The sequence below is a fragment of the Urocampus carinirostris genome, chromosome 4, assembly GCF_059441175.1.
Source record: "Urocampus carinirostris isolate Australia breed hairy pipefish chromosome 4, RoL_Ucar_1.0, whole genome shotgun sequence".
In the NCBI taxonomy this organism is placed as follows: Eukaryota; Metazoa; Chordata; class Actinopteri; order Syngnathiformes; family Syngnathidae; genus Urocampus; species Urocampus carinirostris.
In genome coordinates, this window is record NC_142352.1 from 41,409,268 (window position 1) to 41,430,279 (window position 21,012).

General features: G+C 39.6%; 2 protein-coding genes across 2 annotated transcripts; both read left to right on the forward strand.

Annotated features, from left to right (window-relative positions):
* The first annotated feature begins 866 nt into the window (after nt 1-866).
* Nucleotides 867-9,825, forward strand: mvda (mevalonate (diphospho) decarboxylase a). The gene is made up of 10 exons (XM_088333282.1): nt 867-1,041; nt 1,160-1,230; nt 2,294-2,408; nt 3,331-3,477; nt 3,552-3,751; nt 3,872-3,946; nt 5,253-5,471; nt 7,992-8,107; nt 8,236-8,344; nt 8,632-9,825. Exons 1-10 carry the CDS (start codon nt 972-974, stop codon nt 8,755-8,757), a joined length of 1,248 nt encoding a protein of 415 aa, XP_088189408.1. The 5' UTR covers nt 867-971; the 3' UTR covers nt 8,758-9,825.
* Nucleotides 9,826-17,248: 7,423 nt separating this feature from the next.
* cyba (cytochrome b-245, alpha polypeptide) lies at nt 17,249-21,009 on the forward strand. Its single transcript, XM_088334601.1, has 6 exons — nt 17,249-17,395; nt 17,616-17,685; nt 19,034-19,108; nt 19,196-19,279; nt 19,393-19,474; nt 20,388-21,009. The coding sequence occupies exons 1-6, from the start codon at nt 17,338-17,340 to the stop codon at nt 20,574-20,576; spliced, it is 558 nt and encodes a 185-aa protein (XP_088190727.1). The 5' UTR covers nt 17,249-17,337; the 3' UTR covers nt 20,577-21,009.
* Nucleotides 21,010-21,012: the final 3 nt, after the last annotated feature.

Below are 21,012 nucleotides of genomic sequence, written 5' to 3' on the forward strand. Positions count from 1 at the left end.
AGGTTAGCGCCTTACATGGCTGCACGGCCGCTATTGGGAAATGTGAAGCACACTGTTAAGCGCTTTGGGAAGTCTTGACTTGAAAAGCGCTATATAAATGCAGATCATTTCATTTCATACTACCGTCATTTTACCCAACATCTATACAAACCATCTTTACACGTATCGTACAGGACCATAAATATTCCAGATAATTTACTCGAGATCCAAAAAGCATTTCACTTGATAAATGCACACAGAAGATTAAAAATATGTCTACGTAAATCGCAGCTTCATTTGTGGTTGTGGAAAATACACGATTCACACCAGATTTCTGCATTTAATGGTTCTGCGGAAATTGGAATATTAGCTCAAAAAGTGCTTGAATTTGGCCATGAAAAAATAAGACTACGAATCCTGTTTAATGATACATGGAAGCTACAACGTCAATATTTACGCATGCATCTAATTTTTGACACCATGAAAATATTTACTTTTGGGTTTTTTAATTTTTCTAATAGCTCAATGGTTAGTCAAATAAATTTTAGATTAAAATCCACTTATTGAGTATTTTGACATTAAGAAACGCATGCTGTGACAAATGTTACGGTTAGGAAATGTTTTTTCTTTTTCTTCACGAATGCATGTAGTGCACGGAGTACAGGAAATCCAATACAGCCATTTGTTAGTGTATTTTATCAATTTTATGCCTTTGTTCAAAGTACCAGGGTAAATTCTCAAGTGGGAAGGTCTGCTGGCCTGTTTTCGGACCAGCGTGGTCAGATAGTATCTGATTGGCTACTCACGTTATTACATCAAGAGCTTCATTGTGATTGGTTATAGGTTAAACCACATGTTATACACCGGCCAATTGTGAATAGCTCCAAGACTTGTGTTGACAACAAACACGAGCTAAGGTGGCTGCTAAACGTAAGATACAGATTTTGTGACATTAAAGCTTAACTAGCATATTGACCTGCCGAAAAAGAAACATGCCTGAAGAAAGTATGGAGAAGATACATACGTGCACGGCTCCTGTTAATATAGCGGTCATTAAATACTGTAAGTATCACCTTGATTCGTCTGAGCCTTTACTGCAGATTGTGTTCGATTGGACACAGCTATTATGTAAAACCCCCAATTCATTTGATATTTTTATTTGTTTTTAAATATCTTCAAGGGGGGAAGAGAGACGAAGAACTCATTCTGCCTATTAACTCATCGTTGAGCGTAACACTTCATCAAGATCAGGTATAAACAGTGAGCGTACATTTCAGAAAAGTGGGAAGTTTCTCCCACTTAGATGGTACCAGATCCGACAACAAGCGAATGTAAACAGCAAAGAAGGCTGATCGGGAAAAGTTGTTCTCTATTTTGCTAATTGAAATACAATTGGACCTCCAGCAAACCTGCCCTTTCGCAAGCGCTCAAATTGTGGAGGAAAAAACGAGGCTGGGGTCAATACCACACACGGTAATTGTGAAAATCGTGTGCGGCACAGTTCTGAGATCGAACCTTCCTGTGTGGGGTTTGCATATTCTCCCCGTGGTTTTCCTCCGGGCACTCTGGTTTCCTCCCACATTCCCAAAACACGCATGTCAGGTCATTTGGCCGGTCCAAATTGTTCCTAGGTGTAAATGAGCTCGTGACTTGTCTATCTCTGAGTGCCCTGCGACTGGCTTGCAACTAGTTCAGGGTGTCCCCTGCCCACTGCCTGAAGACAGCTTGGATGGGCTCCAGTGCCCCTGCGACCTTACTGAGGAATAACTGTGCAGAAAATGAATGAATGAATGTTTTACCACTCACCGTGTTTATCCATGGACATCGCCATTTGGTCGAGTGATGTCAAATTGAAGTACAATAGTCGATGAAGTCGGGGGAAATGTTTTCTCCGACCTTTTGACTAGAACCTCCCTTCTCAAGTGTCATTTAATGATATTTTCCTGGTCGGAAGTTGGAGAACTCCCACTTCCCACTTTTCTGGAATGCAGCATTTTACTTTCCAGCCTTCTTCATCACTGGATTACCGCAGAATGGCAGTACGAGTTTAATTGAAATGAGAAAAGAATTGCTCGTAATCCTCATTCATGTTTCATCGTAAGTAGAAATGGAAACTTATTTTATAAACATAGTAGAATTAAGATACATCATACATTTAATTTACCAATTTAGAAATCTCTTCTTTTTACTGCCATGAGCAACGATGTTCATGGAGGCATGCTGCATTTTATTGCTTAACATTTTCTTACTATTGCACTGGATGGCAATTGAAAACATTTGTTAAGCGCATGGGTCTTGTGTTTGCCATGTTCAGTTGAAAACAACTACGACAGTGGCTGTCAGCAAGTATTTTGAAGAAGATCAACTATGGCTCAACGGCAAGCGGGAAAATATCAACCATCCAAGAATACAGTCCTGTCTGCGAGAAAGTATGAAGTATAAACTTCTTATTTACTCACTCTCTTGTACAAAATACTAGGGCTGCAACAATGAGTCACTAAAATCTATTATTAAAAGCATTGGCAACAAATTTCATTACTGATTCGTTGTTTATGCAGCACTCAGCAAGTTAATTCAATGCAATTAAGAGAGTGCATTGAATTTCTTGATCTGGCGACAAACTTGTAGAAGCACTTCCGTCTGGCAGAGGGTGCTTTGAGACCATATTTTGATGCACAAGATCATTTTGATCCAAATTCAAATGTATTTATATAGCACTTTTTAGACACCAAAATGCAACCCAAAGTGCTGTATGAAGACATTCAATGTACAATAAGATAACATCTAACAAAGTACTTTCATTTTTCTCTGGCGTTGCCACTCTTTTTTTCGCACTTTATAAAAAAAACAGTCTCACTTATTTGCAGCTGTGTATAGTTTACAAGTGCTTGATTATGCCATGCCAAAAATGAAGGTAGAATTCCCCAGTGGTAAAATGTAATGGGAAGAACTTTTTGCAACTGAAAATGTAGAATACACAATTCCGTCATTTTTCCAAACACCTATATGGGGAGAGATTTGTCTGAAAATGTTTACATACATTTTGTTCAGATCCACTAAAATAATCACGATTTACTCAAAATCTAAAAATTGTATATCTCGATAAATGCACATGCAAGATTAAAACCGCAAATGTAAATTGCAGGTATATTTGTGGCTCTGCAAAATACATGATTCACAATGGATTTTTTTTTTATTGGTACCATAAAACAATCAATAATTGGCTTTGGAAATCCTCAAAAAGTGCTTTAATTTGGCTGTGGAAAAGATGTGCGAAACCAGTGTACAATATACTGTACATTATAGTGTAGCATCAAAAAGATCGATCCATGTTTTTATCCGTTTCTGTAGTCCGACGTCTTGCCCGGAAACGACGCAATGATGGCGATCCTGGTTTGGATGCAACTTGGTTATCTCACAAAGTCCACATCTGTTCCATCAACAATTTCCCCACTGCTGCCGGACTTGCTTCATCTGCAGCAGGATTCGCTTGTTTAGGTATGTCGTCTGCTTCAATATTATTGGGTTATATTTAGAGCCACATACGCATTGTTTTCACTCTGTTTTTGCAGTATACACACTGGCCCAAGCGTTTGGTGTGGAAGGGGAATTGTCCGGGGTGGCTCGACAAGGCTCAGGCAGTGCATGCAGAAGTATGTATGGTGGATTTGTTCAGTGGATCATGGGGCACCAGAATGATGGCAAGGATAGCCTGGCCCAGCAGGTAGAGCCAGAGACTCATTGGCCTGAGCTGAGAATACTTGTGCTTGTGGTAAGAATAATGGATTTTCTTCCCACTAGGTTAAAGTAGGGAGGGACTTAAAAAGAATACGGTGAACTGAATACAAGTTATGTTTGTTAATTCTGATTGCGTTATTTATGTTTTCCACAGGCCAGTGCTAAGCGGAAACACGTGGGCAGCACCTCAGGCATGCAAACTAGTGTGCAAACAAGTTGTCTTTTAAAGGTACTATTTTAACCCGATCACACATCCATGTATCCATTCTGAAGCTTGCTTTTACAAAGCAGTAGAGACTTCAGTTGCATAGGTTAGTTACTCAGATTAGTGGAAAAGAGAGACTATTTTAAGCGTATTGTAGTTTTGTAGTATTGATAAATAACTTCTTAAGATGCAGCATCTCATTTTCAAGGGGATCTTTTTAACTCATACACACAAGATATGATATGAAACAACTTACTAAAAGACACAGAAACGCTACTGCACACATTTAGTGTCCTTTTATCCAGTTTTTAACTGCCCTGTCGAATATCTATACATATATTTGTGCAAGTAGTGCATTATAAATAATGTATGTATTCTGACATTTTTTTTTTGTGAATACATAAATTACCATGAATACATTATTAAAGCATAAATAAAAATAAGAAAAGTTGAAATGAGAGTATATGCAATATATACTTTCCTTAGTAGGAATATATATTTATATATAGTATAATATATATATATATATATATATATATATATATATATAAAATTTAAGGAATATATACTTTCCTTAGTAGTATTGAAGATAAAGTAATATTATCCTTATAACAACAGTAATGGTAATCAAGGTCAAGGTGTTAATTAATAAATAGAGGCAATTTAAAAGTATTAACAGTGCCTAATTATGTCATGGATCAGGGGTCGGGAACGTAGCTTGCGAGCCAGATATGGCTCTTTTCATGAGGACTTCTTGCTCGGAAATAAAACAAGGGCTATAGTACTCTTCTCTGTCACTTTCCAATTTTGGTCAATGTGAAGCCAAAGCAAAACAGTGAGGAATTTGTTTGGTCTGTACTATATATGGCAAAGTTACACCAACAGACCCCGTTTTGGCTGTATGTCTCTTAGGAATTTATTTGGACACTTAAAAAAAAATCTATGTTCACATTGATACACTTTATGATGAAAACCCACAGAACGAACTGTAAACACCCGGGAAATACCAGCCAAGCACTCAGAGCAAATTGACTTTGAAAGTCCATTAAGAGTGCTTGAATTTGGCCATGAAAAATGTATACAAAACCTGCACAAAGCAGTAGAGAGTTAATTTACCTGCACTGTACAGTTTGTTGTAAAAAAAAAGAAAATGTGTAATTGTGTTAATAAGAATGACCTCTCATTGAACGGATACATTTAATTTATACATGGTGAAAGCATAGTTTACATGCTATTACGATAGCAAGTTGGATTCTCGTGCAGGATTAAATGTAGTAACCCCAATGTTGTGTATGTGTGTTTTTTTTGTTTTTGTTTTTGTTTTTTATAGCATCGGGCTGATTCAGTTGTCCCGGGCCGCATGCTTGAGATGATTAAGGCAGTGCACAGGAAAGACTTCAGTGCATTCGCTGAACTTACCATGAAGGACAGTAACCAGTTTCATGCCACCTGCCTAGACACATACCCACCTATCTTCTACCTCAACAGTGTGTCCCATCAGGTCATCAACCTGGTGCATCAATACAATAGTCATTACGGACAGACAAGGGTGAGCAACAGCATGGTTGTGATAAACACCATTTAAAACGGGGATGTCAAACTCAGTTTGGCTCTGTTGCCTAAACCAGAATTCTTGTTCTCGGGTGAATGCCAACTGAGCGTATACGATCGTAACAAAATAACAACTATTGAACAGCAAATACTGTAAATACACAGAATTGCCATTGAATAAATTGAAAATCAAAGGCTTCTTTCGGTGTAAGAAAGTGATTTGATTTGTGCACCGGCCTAAAATCCGCGAAGCAGGGAACCAACGCAGTGTTACCTGTGAAAAGTGTTGGGTCCCGGGGACTCGCATGCTCAAAAATCTATGGGTCTCAACAGAGATCTATGGTTCCCCCAAATTTTGTGTTATCGAGGTTGAAATTGTAAATCGGCGACAAATAAAATCTAAATCTATATATTCATTCAGTTTTAATCATTACAGTTAATTGATAATACAAAGCAGTTATCACTTCAGATTTTTAAGTTCACAAAATGAAATGAAATGATCTGCATTTATATGGCGCTTTTCAAGTCAATGAAGACTTCTCCAGGGTTGGGTAGGGTTACTTTAACTTGATTACTTTCAATTATTTTTGGATTACTCCAATACCAAATATGCTAATAAAAGACAAAAGAAACTAAATCTGAATAAAATTACTAAATTTTGTGCAGGCTTGGAATACATGGAACGGCAAAAATGAGGTTGGCAAGCTCTTTGGATTGATTTTCATTTTGTTTCTGTCGCATATTATGTTAGTTTTGCCGGAGATCAAAGCCAGGAGAGAAAGCTTACCACGTGTTGTGAGTCATAATTTTATTCATATTTAGTTTCTTTTGTCTTTTATTAGCATATTTGGTATTGGAGTAATTTGAAAGTAATCGAGTTAAAGTAACCCTACCCAACCCTGGACTTCTCAAGGCACTTTACAATGTGCTTCACATTTACCCATTCACTCACACACACCAATAGTGGGCGTGCAGCCATGCAAGGCGCCAATCTGCTTATTGTGGGCATTAGGGGTTCAGTGTCTTCGACCAGTAACACGGAGGAGCCGGGATTTGAACTGCGATCTCTTTATCCCAAGACGAGCGCTCTACCTCCTGAGCTACTGCCGCCCCCAAAATATTGTACAATATACAAAATAATATTGCTGAAATATTAGTCTATATATATTCATGCAGTTTTAATCATCACAGTTAATTGGTAATACAAAGCAGTTATCACTTCAGATTTTTCAGTTCATATATTCTTCGTGTTTGCTGTCCCGCCACAGTTGTAATGCTTTCTCAAGGTCCAATCCATTATCATCCTCCTCGGGAATATAATTTAGTCCATTTTGGCAGAAAAGTCCTATTCTTGCTAGGAGTATTCTTTTGTTTATTTTCTTTCGTCAAATCGTTCGCTTCAACACACGTGTTTTCCTTGCCTCCGCGATCTTCCGAAGAATTTCTCCGCCGTTTTTTCGTGCCGGAATTATTGCCGTTGATATCACTTTCTGCATAATGTTTCGACTTATTACTGACACTGAAGAAATTACCAATTTTGTGTTGATTTTCATCTAATACTGTTTTTTCTGAGGCATACTTAACCTTCACCTTCCCACGAGGACAACCACCACAACAATGACGTAATCTCGAAGTAACAAGATTTCCTTTGCCGAGATCGGCGTGCAGACGAAAACTCGAACCGCGAGACCAAAACAACAATGGCGATGCGCCTGATGAAAAGTTTGTAATGCGGTAAATCTTTATTTAAAAAAAAGTAATCGGGTAATAATGACAATTTTGTGTCAAAAAAGTTGCGTCCCAGGGACGTACGTTGATTTGACACTATACTTCCCCAGCAAAAATGAGTCTACGTCACGCGGGCAAACGAGAACACTGCCAACGATAACTGAAGCGCAAAGTAAACAGGGGCCTCTGTACTGGAGAAATTGCCTTTGAAAGTCTTTAAAAAGTGCTTGAATATTGCCATGAAAAATGTGTATTATGCTTTATCATTCAGCCTACATGAGTAACCCACACTACATTGTATAATCATGGATAACAAGGGATCTTTTCTGAACACAGCATTTATTCACAATCAAAGGGTAAAAATATTTCATATGTGTTTAAATGTTTTAACTAGTTTATTTTGACAGTTGAGTGAACGTAGTTTTACACCTGAACCAACTAACCACGCTATACAAACTCAACACTGCCCTCTAGCAGTCGGAGAGAGCATTTAGTTTGCATATATTCTAAAAATCCAAACTTTTGATAGAAATGACCTAAAGACTTTTTCTTTCGACATACTCTTTACAGAAGACCGGGTTAAATTCTCTAAGAGGCTGGATTTGGCCAGCGGGCTGTTTGTTTGAGATGCCTGTTTTAAAACAAAGTCATTGTTCTTGTATTTGCTATTCTGATGATTTTTTGCATTTTCTTTGCGTCTGTATTTTTGAAAAGATGTGAAACTTTTGTGTTTTTTCTTTCTCCAGGAAATATAAAAACCGTGCATGTGATCATCCGTGTTTTCCTTCAGGTTGCCTACACGTTTGATGCAGGACCGAATGCTGTGATATTCACTTTAGAGCCGCACGTCCCAGACTTCATTCAAGCAGTACAACATTTCTTTCCTCCAGAAAGCAATGGTGGCGAGTAAGTGGACGATTGGCATTTATTCGATCCCTGTTGAATAATTTCTGCTTTTAAAGTTCTTGATGATTATGTGAGTTGCTTATATAAAATCTGTACACAGTCATTAAATAGAACTCTCCTGTGTGTAGGTTTATCAGAGGTCTCCCTGTTCCCCATGCTGATCTTTCTGAGGAATTGAAGCAGGCTATTCTTTTGGAGCCCATGCCCAAAGGAATTTGTTACATTATCAGCACTAAGGTACATAAATACACAGAAAGGATAACTTAAGTCTCATTTCTGTCACTCTTGATGCGAAAGAGTTTTGTTTGTAAATCCTAAATTCCAAATATGAACTATTTGACATGACTTACCTTCTACGGTGTCATAATAGTCTGTAGTTTGCTATAGTCTTTGATTTGTGCAGCCCTTTGATACTCTTTGTAATTAAGGGCTATACAAATAAACATGATTTGACTTAAAAAAAAAAAAAAAAATCTCATCTGACAGTAACACTGTTTGTATTGTTTCCATCCCTTGTTTTAAAGCCTGGCCCGGGTCCTTGTCTTGTGAGAGATTCCACTCAGCATCTGCTTGGACCTGATGGATTACCAAAGAACACTGTTAATCATCATACACGAGACGGAGACAGTGGACTTAGAAATGGCTACTAATACTATGTATGACTTTTAAGCATCAGAGGAGTCATTGCCAGATTTCAATTTCAATGATGTGTCTTGCATTTCCAATGGCATTTTTTGTAATTGCTCTGGCTGCTTTTCTTACATATTTAGGGTTAGTGTGGGAGCTTGAAAACCTTAAAAATGCTTGATTTTTTTGTGTTCAAGGGTTAAATTTTGGGTGAAGTGCTTGAAATTATTGCTGTGATTCACAACAAGTCTACTTAAAACTGGTGCCGACACTGCTCTATGGATTTCTTCCCTCATGTTTAACGGCAGCTGGTATTAGTTTGTATGGCATTTTCCTGTGAAGTGTCATCGCCTCTTTTGGGTCAGGTGCATGCCACACCTAAACAGGGCTTCATGAAATTTGTATTAGTGCAATGATTATGTATCAAGTATGTATATTTTTTTTATCAGCCATGAAAAAAGGAAGGTAGCATTTTCCTCTGGTATAATGTAATAGGAAGAACTTCCTGCAAATATAATCTGCATAGTCATTTTACTCAATCCTTTTATGGGAAGAGATATATTTAAAAATATTTACACATTTATTGTTCATTTCCACAAATATATTTGCGATTAACTCAAGATCTTAAAAGTATATGAAATCCCGCTGAAGATTAAGAATCACAAATAATTTTGTGGCTCTGCAAAATGCATGAATTACAACGGATTATTTTCTTTTAATGGTGTTTGAGAAACGAGAGAATTGGCTTTGAAAGTCCTTTAAAAGTGCTTAAATGTAGCTATGAAAAAGGTGCACAAACCCTAGACTTGTGTTTTCAATGGCATTATTTGGTAATTTTTTGTCTGCTTTTACATATTGTTTGAACTGAAATGGAGAATTATTATAAATTATGACATATACTGTATGATTAAAAACACCTTTTCAGTATGTGTTCTTTTTCCTTTAGCATTTTGGTGAACCATTTGTGTGCTTTATAAGCAGCCATTTGTCTGTGCTTATGTCCCTGCACTCTTCATATGGTTTTACAACTTATTGAAATGTAATTATGTCAATAAAACATTTGTACACCAATATTAGATGGTTTACATAGACGTTTTTGCTGACTAATACAAATAGTGTACTATGTACTCTGTTTAAAAAAGAAAGGGATAGCGAAACATTTCAGGTATACATTTTTAGATTAAGCATATTGTCACTGTCATTTAGGGAGGGGGGAAATGGAGTGTAATAATTTTCATGTACCTGAAGAGAAAATATTTTGGGCATTTTTTTTTCACAAAACTGCGATAATATTCAAACCAGCGTCAGTGCTAAAACTAAAAAAAGGCTTTTGCAAAGTTATTAAAAGAATACAGTTGTGTTCAATTTTATTTAATTGTATTGGGGCTTACGTCAAATGCCTTAAAAAAATAAAATAACAGATTCAGCAAGAGTCCTATTCTAAAACTGGGATTGGCAAACTATGGCCTTAAGGCTTTTTCATCCGGCCAGCCCAAAATTTTATTTGATAATATAATGATGATATCTATAAAATGATAGAAACAAATTATGACTAATGAAAATGTGTTGATTTGGTGCCATTCTTGTCCCCAGTTTCACCCACATTCACGTAGCTGGTAACATTTTTCTTGACTTGCTAATTTTATTCCAAAAATGCAACAAATTTGATGGAAAAAAAACTTCAAAGATAGCTGTATTGTATTTTGAATTTTGTCCTTAAAAAAACTCAAGAACTGGAACTAGACGAGAACCCAAATGCGTGATGTATTCCCACACAAGCCTTTTATTTTACGGGAAATGGGGAGTCATGCACGTTAGGCAGCAGTCTGGCGTGGAATGACAGGATTGATATCGAAACAGGTTATCGAAATTTAACAGGACAAACTAGACGGGAACCAAAACTGGAGAGAATAAACAGGACAAAAATCGACAGGAACGATACCGGACAGGAAATACAGGCAGGAAACCGGACAGAGTCAAAACATCTTGCGGAGCAGAGGTTCGTTGACGGACTGACAACAGGAGAGTGACAGGACTGGGTTTAAATAGGGACAGGGAGCCAATCAGATAGCCCGCAGTGGCTGGCACCAAGTGAGCGGGCACAAGTGGAATAAATGAGTAATAATGACAAAAACAACATTACTTTGTTTTAAAGAGACAGTGTGTAATATTTAGTGCCTCTTAAGGGTAGAAAAAAAGTTTTATTAAAAAAAAATTTGATTTGAATACTAGGCAAAAACACTTCATTGCAGTACCATCTCCAGAAGGATAAATATGAACGACTGTGATCCGACGTTACCATCAAGCTCAAATTCTTGGTGGAGATTAAGGCTGAGGAGATGCACAAGCAGCTTCTGCTCTTCCACAACGCCATCTCTGCGTACTTTGCCAGCAACCAGCAGCATTTGGTGCAAACTCTCCGGCAGTTCAACATCAAACTCGAGCCACCCGACACCGAAAAGCCATCCTGGCTGGAAGAGCAGTGAAGGGCCGTATCCTCCTGAAGTGGGCTAGTGTCCCGCAAACTCCTACTCATACGTTTTGACTACTATGATTTGATGTTTACCTCGCAGACTAAATACCATGTAAGCACCATCCAATCAAGATAGAGTTGACATCACCAATTGTTTCACTCCACTTGTCCCCAGTTTGAATGGTATGAACTAACATCTCTCATCTCATTATTTGCACCACTTATCCTCAGTAGGGTCCCAGGGGAGCTGGAACCCATCCCAGCTATCTTCGGGCAGTGGGCAGGGGACACCCTGAACTGCTTGCCAGCCAATCGCAGGGCACACAGGGACAGACTACTCGCTCGCTCATTCATACCTAGGGACAATTTGGACCGGCCAATCCACCTGAAATGCATGTCTTTGGAATGTAGGAGGAAACCGCACGTGGAGAACATACAATCTCCGCACAGTAAGTCCGGTAGCTGGATTTGAACCCACACAGGAGGTTCCCAAGACCTGAGAACTGTGCCGCACACGCGCTAACCACTGCACCGCTGTGCTGCCCAGGAACTATCATACCTTTGTTAATTTTTATTTGTCTTTCTTTTAAACACGCCGCCATGTTTTTCTGTTAAATTACAAATTGGGGCTTTAATTGTGAGTGTTTCAAAATTTATTAGATTAAATTATTTAGTTTTAGAAAAAAAACACAATATGTCCTTATACATGTCTGCTTGATTATTCAAATATGTTTATTGTTGCTGATATTCTAATTATGCTTATCTCCATTTGTTTTTTTATCATTTTCTTTTTGTTCTGCAAGAAGGGATTGGGCAAAAAAATAGAAATACATCTTTTGAAATGTCTGCAACGATATGAAAACGATTTGAAAGGCCAATACATTATCCTTTTGAGCTATTGGAGTTGAGACAGTATCAGTTAGATACAAAATGTCAGAACCAGAACAGGAGGAAGACCCAGATGCGTAACGTTTACTCACAAGTTTATTGAGATACAGAGGAAAAACAAACGCCAGCGATCTGGTGATCGTTGGACGAGGGAAGCAAGTTGCTCACGGAATCGTAGCGTGGATCTCCCGGCGTGGCGTGTCGATAGCCGGAGTGGGGTCGATAGTCAAAAACAGGTCGTTAGCCGGGACGGGAGATCAAATTGTGGTCGGTGGTCAAAAACGTGTCGTACCTGGAGATAAACGGGGAATCAGGAAGAGACGAGTGGTATACGGATGAAAACCCGGGACCGATGGGAGTCAGAGTCAAAGTGCTTGCCTTGCGTAAGCAGAGGTTTGCTAACGGAGTGAGAGCACTAAGCTTAAATACAAGGTGGAACCAATCAGGTAACCAGCAGCAGCTGGCGCCAAACGAGTGGGCACAGGTGAGTGCAATGAGTAATCATGACACGCGAAAATAAAATCAATATTATTTTTCCTCCAGCCCCTCTCATCTCAATGTGGCCGGCGACTCAAAACAGTTTTCCCACTCCTGTTCTCAAAGATCATATCTCATTGTCTGATGAATCAAACCTGGCAAATAGAAACTCAGGCTACTAATTGGTGAAAAAGGGAGACGCCTTTGAAAAGGGCACAGATCCCCTCCCAGGATGACTGTGCTATTATGAATACCCATTGGGCAACAGCTGTTGTGAAACGTTCCCTAAAACAAAAGAGAATCCATTTTGATGAAAAGGATAGGGCGGCAGTAGGGTTGCGGGGGTTCTGGAGCCAACCTTAGCTATCACATTCACACCTAGGGACAATTTGTACCGTCCAATTGCCCTGACATGCATGTTTTTGGAATGTGGGAGAAAACCAGAGTGCCTGGGGGAAACCCATGCAAACACAGGGAGAACATGCTTACTCCACACAGGAAGGCTGGTAGCTGGAGATGAACCCATTACCCCAGAACACCTCAACAATGCAATTAGAATAAACCTCCTAACACTCAAAAACCATCAACCTCTGAGCGAGGTAGTCATTTTATCAAGGCAGGAGAGAAACCCAGGGCTTGTGCACAGACAACATCAGGACTCCTCCACATTGCCTCTGATTGGCAGTTGCACGTTGACCTTGGGAAACAACTAAGGTTCTCCCAGTACATATCAGTAACATCGCTCCGACCAGACATGATAATCGCCTCTGAGGCTTCAAAATACCTGATCATGCTGGAAGCTCACAGTCCCGTGGGAAGAACGCATCGAGGCAGCCAATGAAAGGAAGCTGGTGGAGAGTGCAGGGGCAGGGGCTGGAAATTTTTCTTTGAGCCAATAGAGGTTGGCTGCAAAGGTTTTGCTGAACGATCCTACTGCAAAGTCCTAGGGCGGATGGGTGTGACAGGGGCAGCCTGTCATGATTACTGATGTGACTCAGCTCTGCCCGCTCATTTGGCGCCAACCGCTGCGGGTTCTGATTGGCTCCCTGTCACTATTTGAACCCGGTCCTGTCAATCCCTTGTTGTCAGTCCATCTGCGAACCTCTGTTTTTACATGGCAAGCCTTTTTTCGATCCTGACTCCTGCCTGTCCTGTTTTTGCTCCCATTTGTCTCCGGCTACGACCCGTTTTGATTCCGACCACATCTGCTCTCCCGTCCCGACTTACGACCCGTTTTTTATCCCGACCACGTCTGCTCTCCCGTTCTGGCTTACGACTCATTTCCGACCCTGACCACGTCTGCTCTCCCGTCTCGACTTATGACCCGTTTTTGATCCAGACCACGTCTGCTCTCCCGTTCTGGCTTACGAATCGTTTCCGACCCCGACCACAACTTGCTCTCCCAGTCCCAGCTACCGACCAGTTTTCCGCCCCTGACACTGCTATCGCTCGCAACGGGAGATCCACTTCCGTGTTCAGATCACAATCCAAGTACGAAAGCGGGTTGCTTTCCGCGCCCAGCGAACACCGGATCGTGGGCGCAGCCCTTCCTTTCTCTTGCAATAAAACTTGTGGTAAACGTCACGCAAGTGGGTCCGGTTTCTGTTCCAGTCTTGACACAACCAAGAACAAAGCCATTAAATCCGCTGATGAAGCTACAGAAAAAGCGACTAGGTGGCTATGGCTCAAAAGGGCAGATTTGTGGGCTGGTACTGGGACGCAAGTTGAGGCGTGATCAACCCCGGCTGGGTCACGTGAGCGAGACTGTCCGAAAAACTCCATGAACCCAGGATACATCACTGATGATGTGTCCCAGTTGCATCCAGGAGATGTTTCTTTCAAGCTTTCTGTCGATTAGTGTGTTGATGTCATTGAAAGACATGTGTAATGAGTAAGGGGTGGGCGAATTGATCCAAATATCAATATTACCAATACTAAGCAACATGGGCGATTGCAGGTTTAGAGATTTCAGGGTTAAGGCTGGGTAAGTTTTCTTTATATTTAACTTAAAGTGATTTAGGATCAGTGGCGTCCACAAACAGTCTCTATGGGGGCACCACTATTTTATTTTCTTGCTCAGTACTAATGCATGTTAAACATAACCAACAGCACCTACAACTACATCTTATATCAGGTTTCTTTTTTAAAACAGTAGACAGCCGGCTCCCTTCCAGATGCTTTTTTTTCATCTTAATAATAATATGCATGTTTTTCCCCTTGGATTCCGTGTGTGCTGACTTTAAATTTGTTGAGTATATAATATAGTATAGTATTTTCCCGATCTGTAAATATTTTAATTTGTGTTTTTACTGATTATCGGGGATGTGTTTCACAATTAGCCTTTTTACTTTAAACAAAAAGAGTCTCGTATGTATTTTGTAGTTTATTTATTGTAGCAATGAAAAGACAATATTTAAATGGACACTAAGTTGTGTCAGGCAGGAGTTTAATTTGCTTGACTTTAAAGTTGCTCTGTATAAAAAGGTTCAAAGTTCAAATCCATCCATCCATTATCTGCACAGCTTATCCTCAGTAGGGTCGCGGGGGGGCTGGAGCCCATCCCAGCCGTCCTCGGGCAGTGGGAAGGGGACACCCTGAACTCAGAACTGTGCTGCACGCGCGCTTCAAAGTTTAAATGAAGTATTGCTATTATAATTCAGTAGGATAAAATATGTTTTAGATATATAAATTCATTTTGTAAATAATATTACATTGTTATATTTAATATACTGATCAAAGGGACAAGTCAAGTCCCATTTATTTGTACATCCCTTAATCACAAAAATGCACAGGATTACAAATACACCATCGCCTGATCTTAAACCAACATTTTTTTCCGCCACAATTTTATTCCTTTGTTCTTGATTTTCTTATCTTTTTATTTCGTTTTTTCTTGCGTACTCCTCTTTGTCTTATTTTCGTTCTTTTATTTATTCTCCTGACTTGTTTCCTTTTTTCTTTTCTTTTGTGTCCTTTTTCAATTTTCTCATTTTTTCAATTTTTATTTTTCATTTTCCCCCTTCTTTAAATCATATAGCGCATAATATTGGTAATATATGGATCAATGCAAAAAGAAATAAAATCTGAAGTGCCGTTCTGGAGCCAAAAGAGCTGACTCCTTCTAGTGATCTGAGCCGAAAAAGACGCTTATATGGAAAGAGAACGGAATTTCACTACAGGCATGCAACACCAGAACTGACCTACGGTTCTGACGGTTTGCTTCCTTCTCTTGTTCCACTGACAACATCTGAGCTGGTGACAGAGTCTGACAGTGATTACGTAAATCCATAAGTTACAAATAAATGGAAGTTAGCAAAACCGTCCCTTTTTTCTTACAGATTCATTCAAGTTATTCCAAAATGCGCGGTAACTTGCGTGGCAACATTGATTTAGTCTCGTAGGTAAGTAGTAAGGTCACGATACGTGGAGACTGAGCTGTTTGACGCAGAAGAATCTATGCTAGTGTCCGCTGACATACGCAATATTATATGAATGGGACAGCATATGTACTGCCGAGACTGCCCTTATTTCTACATCCAATTTTCTTTGGGTGGACACTGCCCCCGCTGCCCTTTCCGATGGTGATGCACCTGTTTAGGATCATTTAACACTGTTCAGGAGTGTCACAGTAATACACCGGAGCCTCCTCAGACTCCGTGGCTATGCTGCAAGTGACATTAGCCGAGCAAAAGAGGAGCTAGGAATCAAATGGATAGATTAATTTCAAGGGAGTGCGTTTTTCATTTTCCTTTTTTTTGTTATGTATTCCATTTTTTATTTTTTGTATCTAGCGTTTTCACCATATTTAAAGGTGGTGAATGTAACTTCAAAAACATTCTGCTTGCTGATGCCATCTTCTGGCTGAAATCATTATAGCAGCTCCTTTTGGAAATTGGGGTTCAAAAACAGGGCAGCATGGCGGGCGGTGGTTAGCGCGTGTGCGGCACTGTTCTTAGGTCATGGGTTTGAATCCAGCTACCAACCTTCCTGTGCGGAGTTTGCTTGTTCTCCCCGTGCTGCGTGGGTTTTCCTCCGGGCACTTCCTCCCACATTCCAAAAACATGCATGTCAGGTTAATTGGCCGGTCAAAATTTTCCCTAGGTGCGAATGAGCGAGCGAATTGTCTGTCCCTGTGTGCCCTGCGACTGGCTGGCAACCGGTTCAGGGTGTCTCCTGCCCACTGCCCAGAGATGGCTAGGATGGGCTCCAGCATCCCTGTGACTCTACTGAGGATAAGCGGTGCAGATAATGGATGGATGGGTTCAGAAACAATCCTTCTCTTATTTTCACGATTTGAATCCAACAATTGAAGAAAATCCTAACCACGCGCATGATATCTCTTGACTTTCTTTTACTTTTGTCCTGAAACAATTGGAATATAAATACTTATATTTATTGTTTATACAGTTAAAGTTTACTTTGTACTTGTTTCATAAAAAATGGACAAGTTTAGGCTGTTTTTACTGTTATTATAAACTAACTCAAGGGGAAGAGGTTCAATATTTTCTCTTTGTCTCTATTGCCGTACGGTAATTGAAAATACAGCAAAAAAGGTATGCATTTCAGATAATGGATGGAAAAGACTTTCTAAAATGCAGGAATTTGTTTGCCATATTTGACATCGCCATTGGTCATGACGCAGAGGGGGCGTGTCTCAGGTAGGCCCAAACCTTCATATTTCTAATGCTTCCTCAATGCCTGTGCTGAGCGATCACATTTCACATCAGAGAAAACTTCCTCCTTCAGAGTTCACTAAAAAGGCGACATGGGGAAGATCGAGTGGGCTATGTGGGCCAATGAGCAAGCCTTGGCTGCTGGACTTAGTAAGTTTATGTTTTTTATTTAGCAGTTTTAACGAAAAATAACTTCAAAACGTTCACTTGTGTTTGCTTGGGCTGTTGCTTTTTCCATATTTTGAGAAAAAATACCAGATTTTAATTATTCATTTCCCACATAATCCTTATCAATGAAGTATGTATGTGTTTTGGAAGATTAATAAGTGTCTGTGAATTTAACAGTAGTTTTCCTGCTTCATCCTCGCAGTTCTTCTTACTGGAGGCATTGTGGGGGTTGCAGGACTGTTCAGAGGTTGGCAGTTTGCTGCCTATGCCATGTATCCTTTTCAGTTGCCTAATTCCACTCTAGGTTATGACTAGTATTGTACTAATACTGTATTGCCTTGAGTTCAAATATTTATTTTATTTTTATTGCTTCAAGATGCATTTGGTGCATGTTATTTCGGCCTTTACATGTACATGTTACATGAAACCATGGAAACAAGTTTAAAGAAGACGTAGATGACTGGAAAAACCTTTTGGAGTTTATAAACATTTTTAAAAGCCATTTCCTCATTAAAAACAGTCAACACGGTGATTTGATTCAATCACCCGTCTGTGAGAATTCCAGCACATTCTTCTGTACCAAAAAGCGCACCCTCCCATCTTGTGAAAATAGCTAAGAGCATAGCTTGTTTTTGTATGTACAGTAATCTCTTGCTGTATCGTGGTTTACTTATTGTGGTTTCACTACTTTACAAAGAGGCAGAGGAAGATGCCTTCTATCGCCAACAAAGTTGGACTTCTTTACCCGCTAAACTTGCCCTGGAGTCACATGCAGATCTTATTGTTGTGCGAGACACTGAACCCCTAATGCCTCCGATGTCGCCGCCATCAGTGTATGAGTGTGTGTGTGAATGGGTAAGTGTGAAGAGATAATTGTGCATCTGGGGGGTACGAATGGTCTGCATAAAAATAACTGCGATATACAAGAAAATTGGACATGTCCTGCCGTTTAAACTATATGTAATATTACAAGTTTATCTTAGCTTTGACATATTTGACATCTGTTTTATATTAAAATAAAAGTTATTTTGGTGTTCATGAAAATGTAAGCGTCTCCCAGGCCTTTAAAGCAACCCCTGGCCCTCGGGGCAAGACTCGCGGTGCATTCAAAAGTCTGACACACAATTGGAATTTTCAAATAATCACAGAAAAGTTCTGGCTCCTAAATGTTTGACTTATTTTTATTTATGTTTGACATTTAAGTACTTGCTTAAGACTAAGATATTTCAAACAAGCTTTACTCAATAAACGCTTATTTATCAAAAATTGCCAGCATATCTGAGAAAACCAACTCTCAGTGAAGATTCATGATAATCGTACATACATAATGCACGCAAGTTGTGTTCACAAAACGGGAGGAGGTAATGGAATTCGTAAAAACAGATGATTTGAGTAAAATATTAACTGTCTTCAGTGAGGAATTGGCAATTTGGGCTCCATAAAGATATCCAACTGAAAATGTCTCCTTTAAGGAATAAATAGTCATACTTCTTTCAGTGGCTTACTTGTTAAATATAATCAGAGTCGGTAGCACAAATTTTGTTTAAGAGGCTTAATTCCCGTGTAATCATACATGTTGGCAAACCTGTCTGATAAGAAAGCCTTGACATGGTTGCACAGCGTTGCTGGTGTCTTTGTGTGCCTGTTGGAATACCCAAGAAGCAGAAGGGCAAAGGGGACGGGTGTGGAGCGAAAGTAAGTGATGTTATTGTTTCCATCACATTAGGTTTTTTTTAATGACAGGCAATCTGGTAATGCTCATTCTCTACTGTTGTGTTTTAGGGGACAATACTGTTTTACCATCTGTGTGAAGGCTTTTGGGCCACTGACAAGGAACTACTACGTCAGGGCCTTTTTGCATGCTGCGTAAGTTGACAAACGCACCTTCTTTCCTATGCTCGACAACATTCCATCCAATCAACCACGTTTCTATTGTGTTGTGACTTCGACCCAAATGAAGACTTCCGTCTGTTTTCCAGGTTGTGCGTTCCTGCTGGGTTTATACTTGCTACAGTCTTAGGATGTGTTTGCCTCGGTATTGCCAGCCTGATCTATCTCTCCGTAAGTCAAATGTTGACGTGGTGCTTTCATGTTATTCACCTTGTCCAGGGGAGATTGTGGGGGTGCTGAGCACCCAGAGTTTTTTCTTTTTCCCATTTCAGTGATTTAGATTCATTCAACACTGTTCAGGAGTGTCACTCCCCATTTGTCAACATCACATTACACATTTGTAGTTAGCAGAAACACTATTACTACGTCATGCCCAGTTCTTACTCATTTATTTCTAATAGAGTACATTTAAACACACAGAAAAAGAAGCATGGAACTTATTAGACATTTATGCATTCTATTCAACACTTTATAATTCCACCCTACAATTGACAGATTAAATTGTGTCGTCTGACCTTTAGCGTTGCAAGCTACTGTTCATATTTTGCTGCTCTGTGAGTGTGTGTGTAATATAGTGCTTTTTACAGCAAAAGCTGCAAATGCACTGGGTATTGCTGGTACCACACCCAAAGCTTACACACATTCAACAATTAAGTTAGTATGATTATTATTGGATTTAATTCAATGCATCTAAAACAATGACTAATATCTGTTGATAATAACATAGTCATGTTTTTTGTGGTAAAATAGTTGTTCAACATAACCACTGTATAACACACTCTCACCGTAATACACCGGAATCTCTACAGACTTGCATGAGCACCCCACCAAATGGGCTGGTTACACCTATGACCCTATCCAGGAAGTTGTTGTAACAGTTACGAGAAAGTTATTGTTTCACAACTTGTACTGCTCTTGAGCCATACGTCACGAGTGCATTTCAGCACAGCTGAAATCTAACCAGGAAGTGATGTTGCTTAATTATTTGTTTCAAATGCTATAAAAGTCTAAAATAATTTTTGACATTGAGTTTGACATTGAACCATGAGGTGAACATGTTGTAACTTATGTTTTGCTATTGAAGGCGGCCATTCATGGGGAGCACTGGGAACCCATTCTCCCAAGAGTGGAAGTTAGGAGGACCGCTCCAAGCATCAAGAATCCTCCTCAGAATCCCCCACCAAGACCTCCAGCGGAGATGCGCAGGAAAAATATTGACGATTTGGAAGGTGCCGCTTACGACAACCCAATGGCTGTCTTTGATGAGAAGTAAACTGGCCGGTTTTTCTTTTCTGCATCCAGCGGTTTTACGGAAATGCTTCTACAGGTTCAACGAAGCTTGATACTTTGGGTCAACCCTTTTTGAACAATGATCCACAGCATGAATGTAATTTCAAGTTTTGGGGGGGAGGGTCAGGGCGGTCAAATGTCACAATGCACAGTAGCTGCTGAATGGATCAAAAGTAAGGATATTTACAATTGCAATTTATTTTTTCCCAATCTGCCCACCTTATGTATCAAAGCTCTGTATTCGCCTTAAGGTCATTGAACGCACCAATTTATGCGATTTTTTTCTCCTTGGCAGTTCATGTTGGACACATCTGTTTTGCCAAAGCACTTCGATACACTGAAAAAAACATTTTGTATGATAGTTTTCTCAACTTTATTTAAATAAATCCCTATTTTGTCAGGTCTACTTTTAAAAATGT

Excerpts from the sequence above, each read along its gene's own strand:
- mvda (XM_088333282.1), top strand. The coding sequence starts at position 972 with ATGCCTGAAGAAAGTATGGAGAAGATACATACGTGCACGGCTCCTGTT. Across the intron at positions 1,231-2,293 it reads TAACACTTCATCAAGATCAG|TTGAAAACAACTACGACAGT; the intron begins GTATAAACAGTG and ends TGCCATGTTCAG. Across the intron at positions 8,108-8,235 it reads CCAGAAAGCAATGGTGGCGA|GTTTATCAGAGGTCTCCCTG; the intron begins GTAAGTGGACGA and ends TCCTGTGTGTAG.
- cyba (XM_088334601.1), top strand. The coding sequence starts at position 17,338 with ATGGGGAAGATCGAGTGGGCTATGTGGGCCAATGAGCAAGCCTTGGCT. Across the intron at positions 19,280-19,392 it reads AGGGCCTTTTTGCATGCTGC|GTTGTGCGTTCCTGCTGGGT; the intron begins GTAAGTTGACAA and ends TCTGTTTTCCAG. Across the intron at positions 19,475-20,387 it reads CCAGCCTGATCTATCTCTCC|GCGGCCATTCATGGGGAGCA; the intron begins GTAAGTCAAATG and ends TTGCTATTGAAG.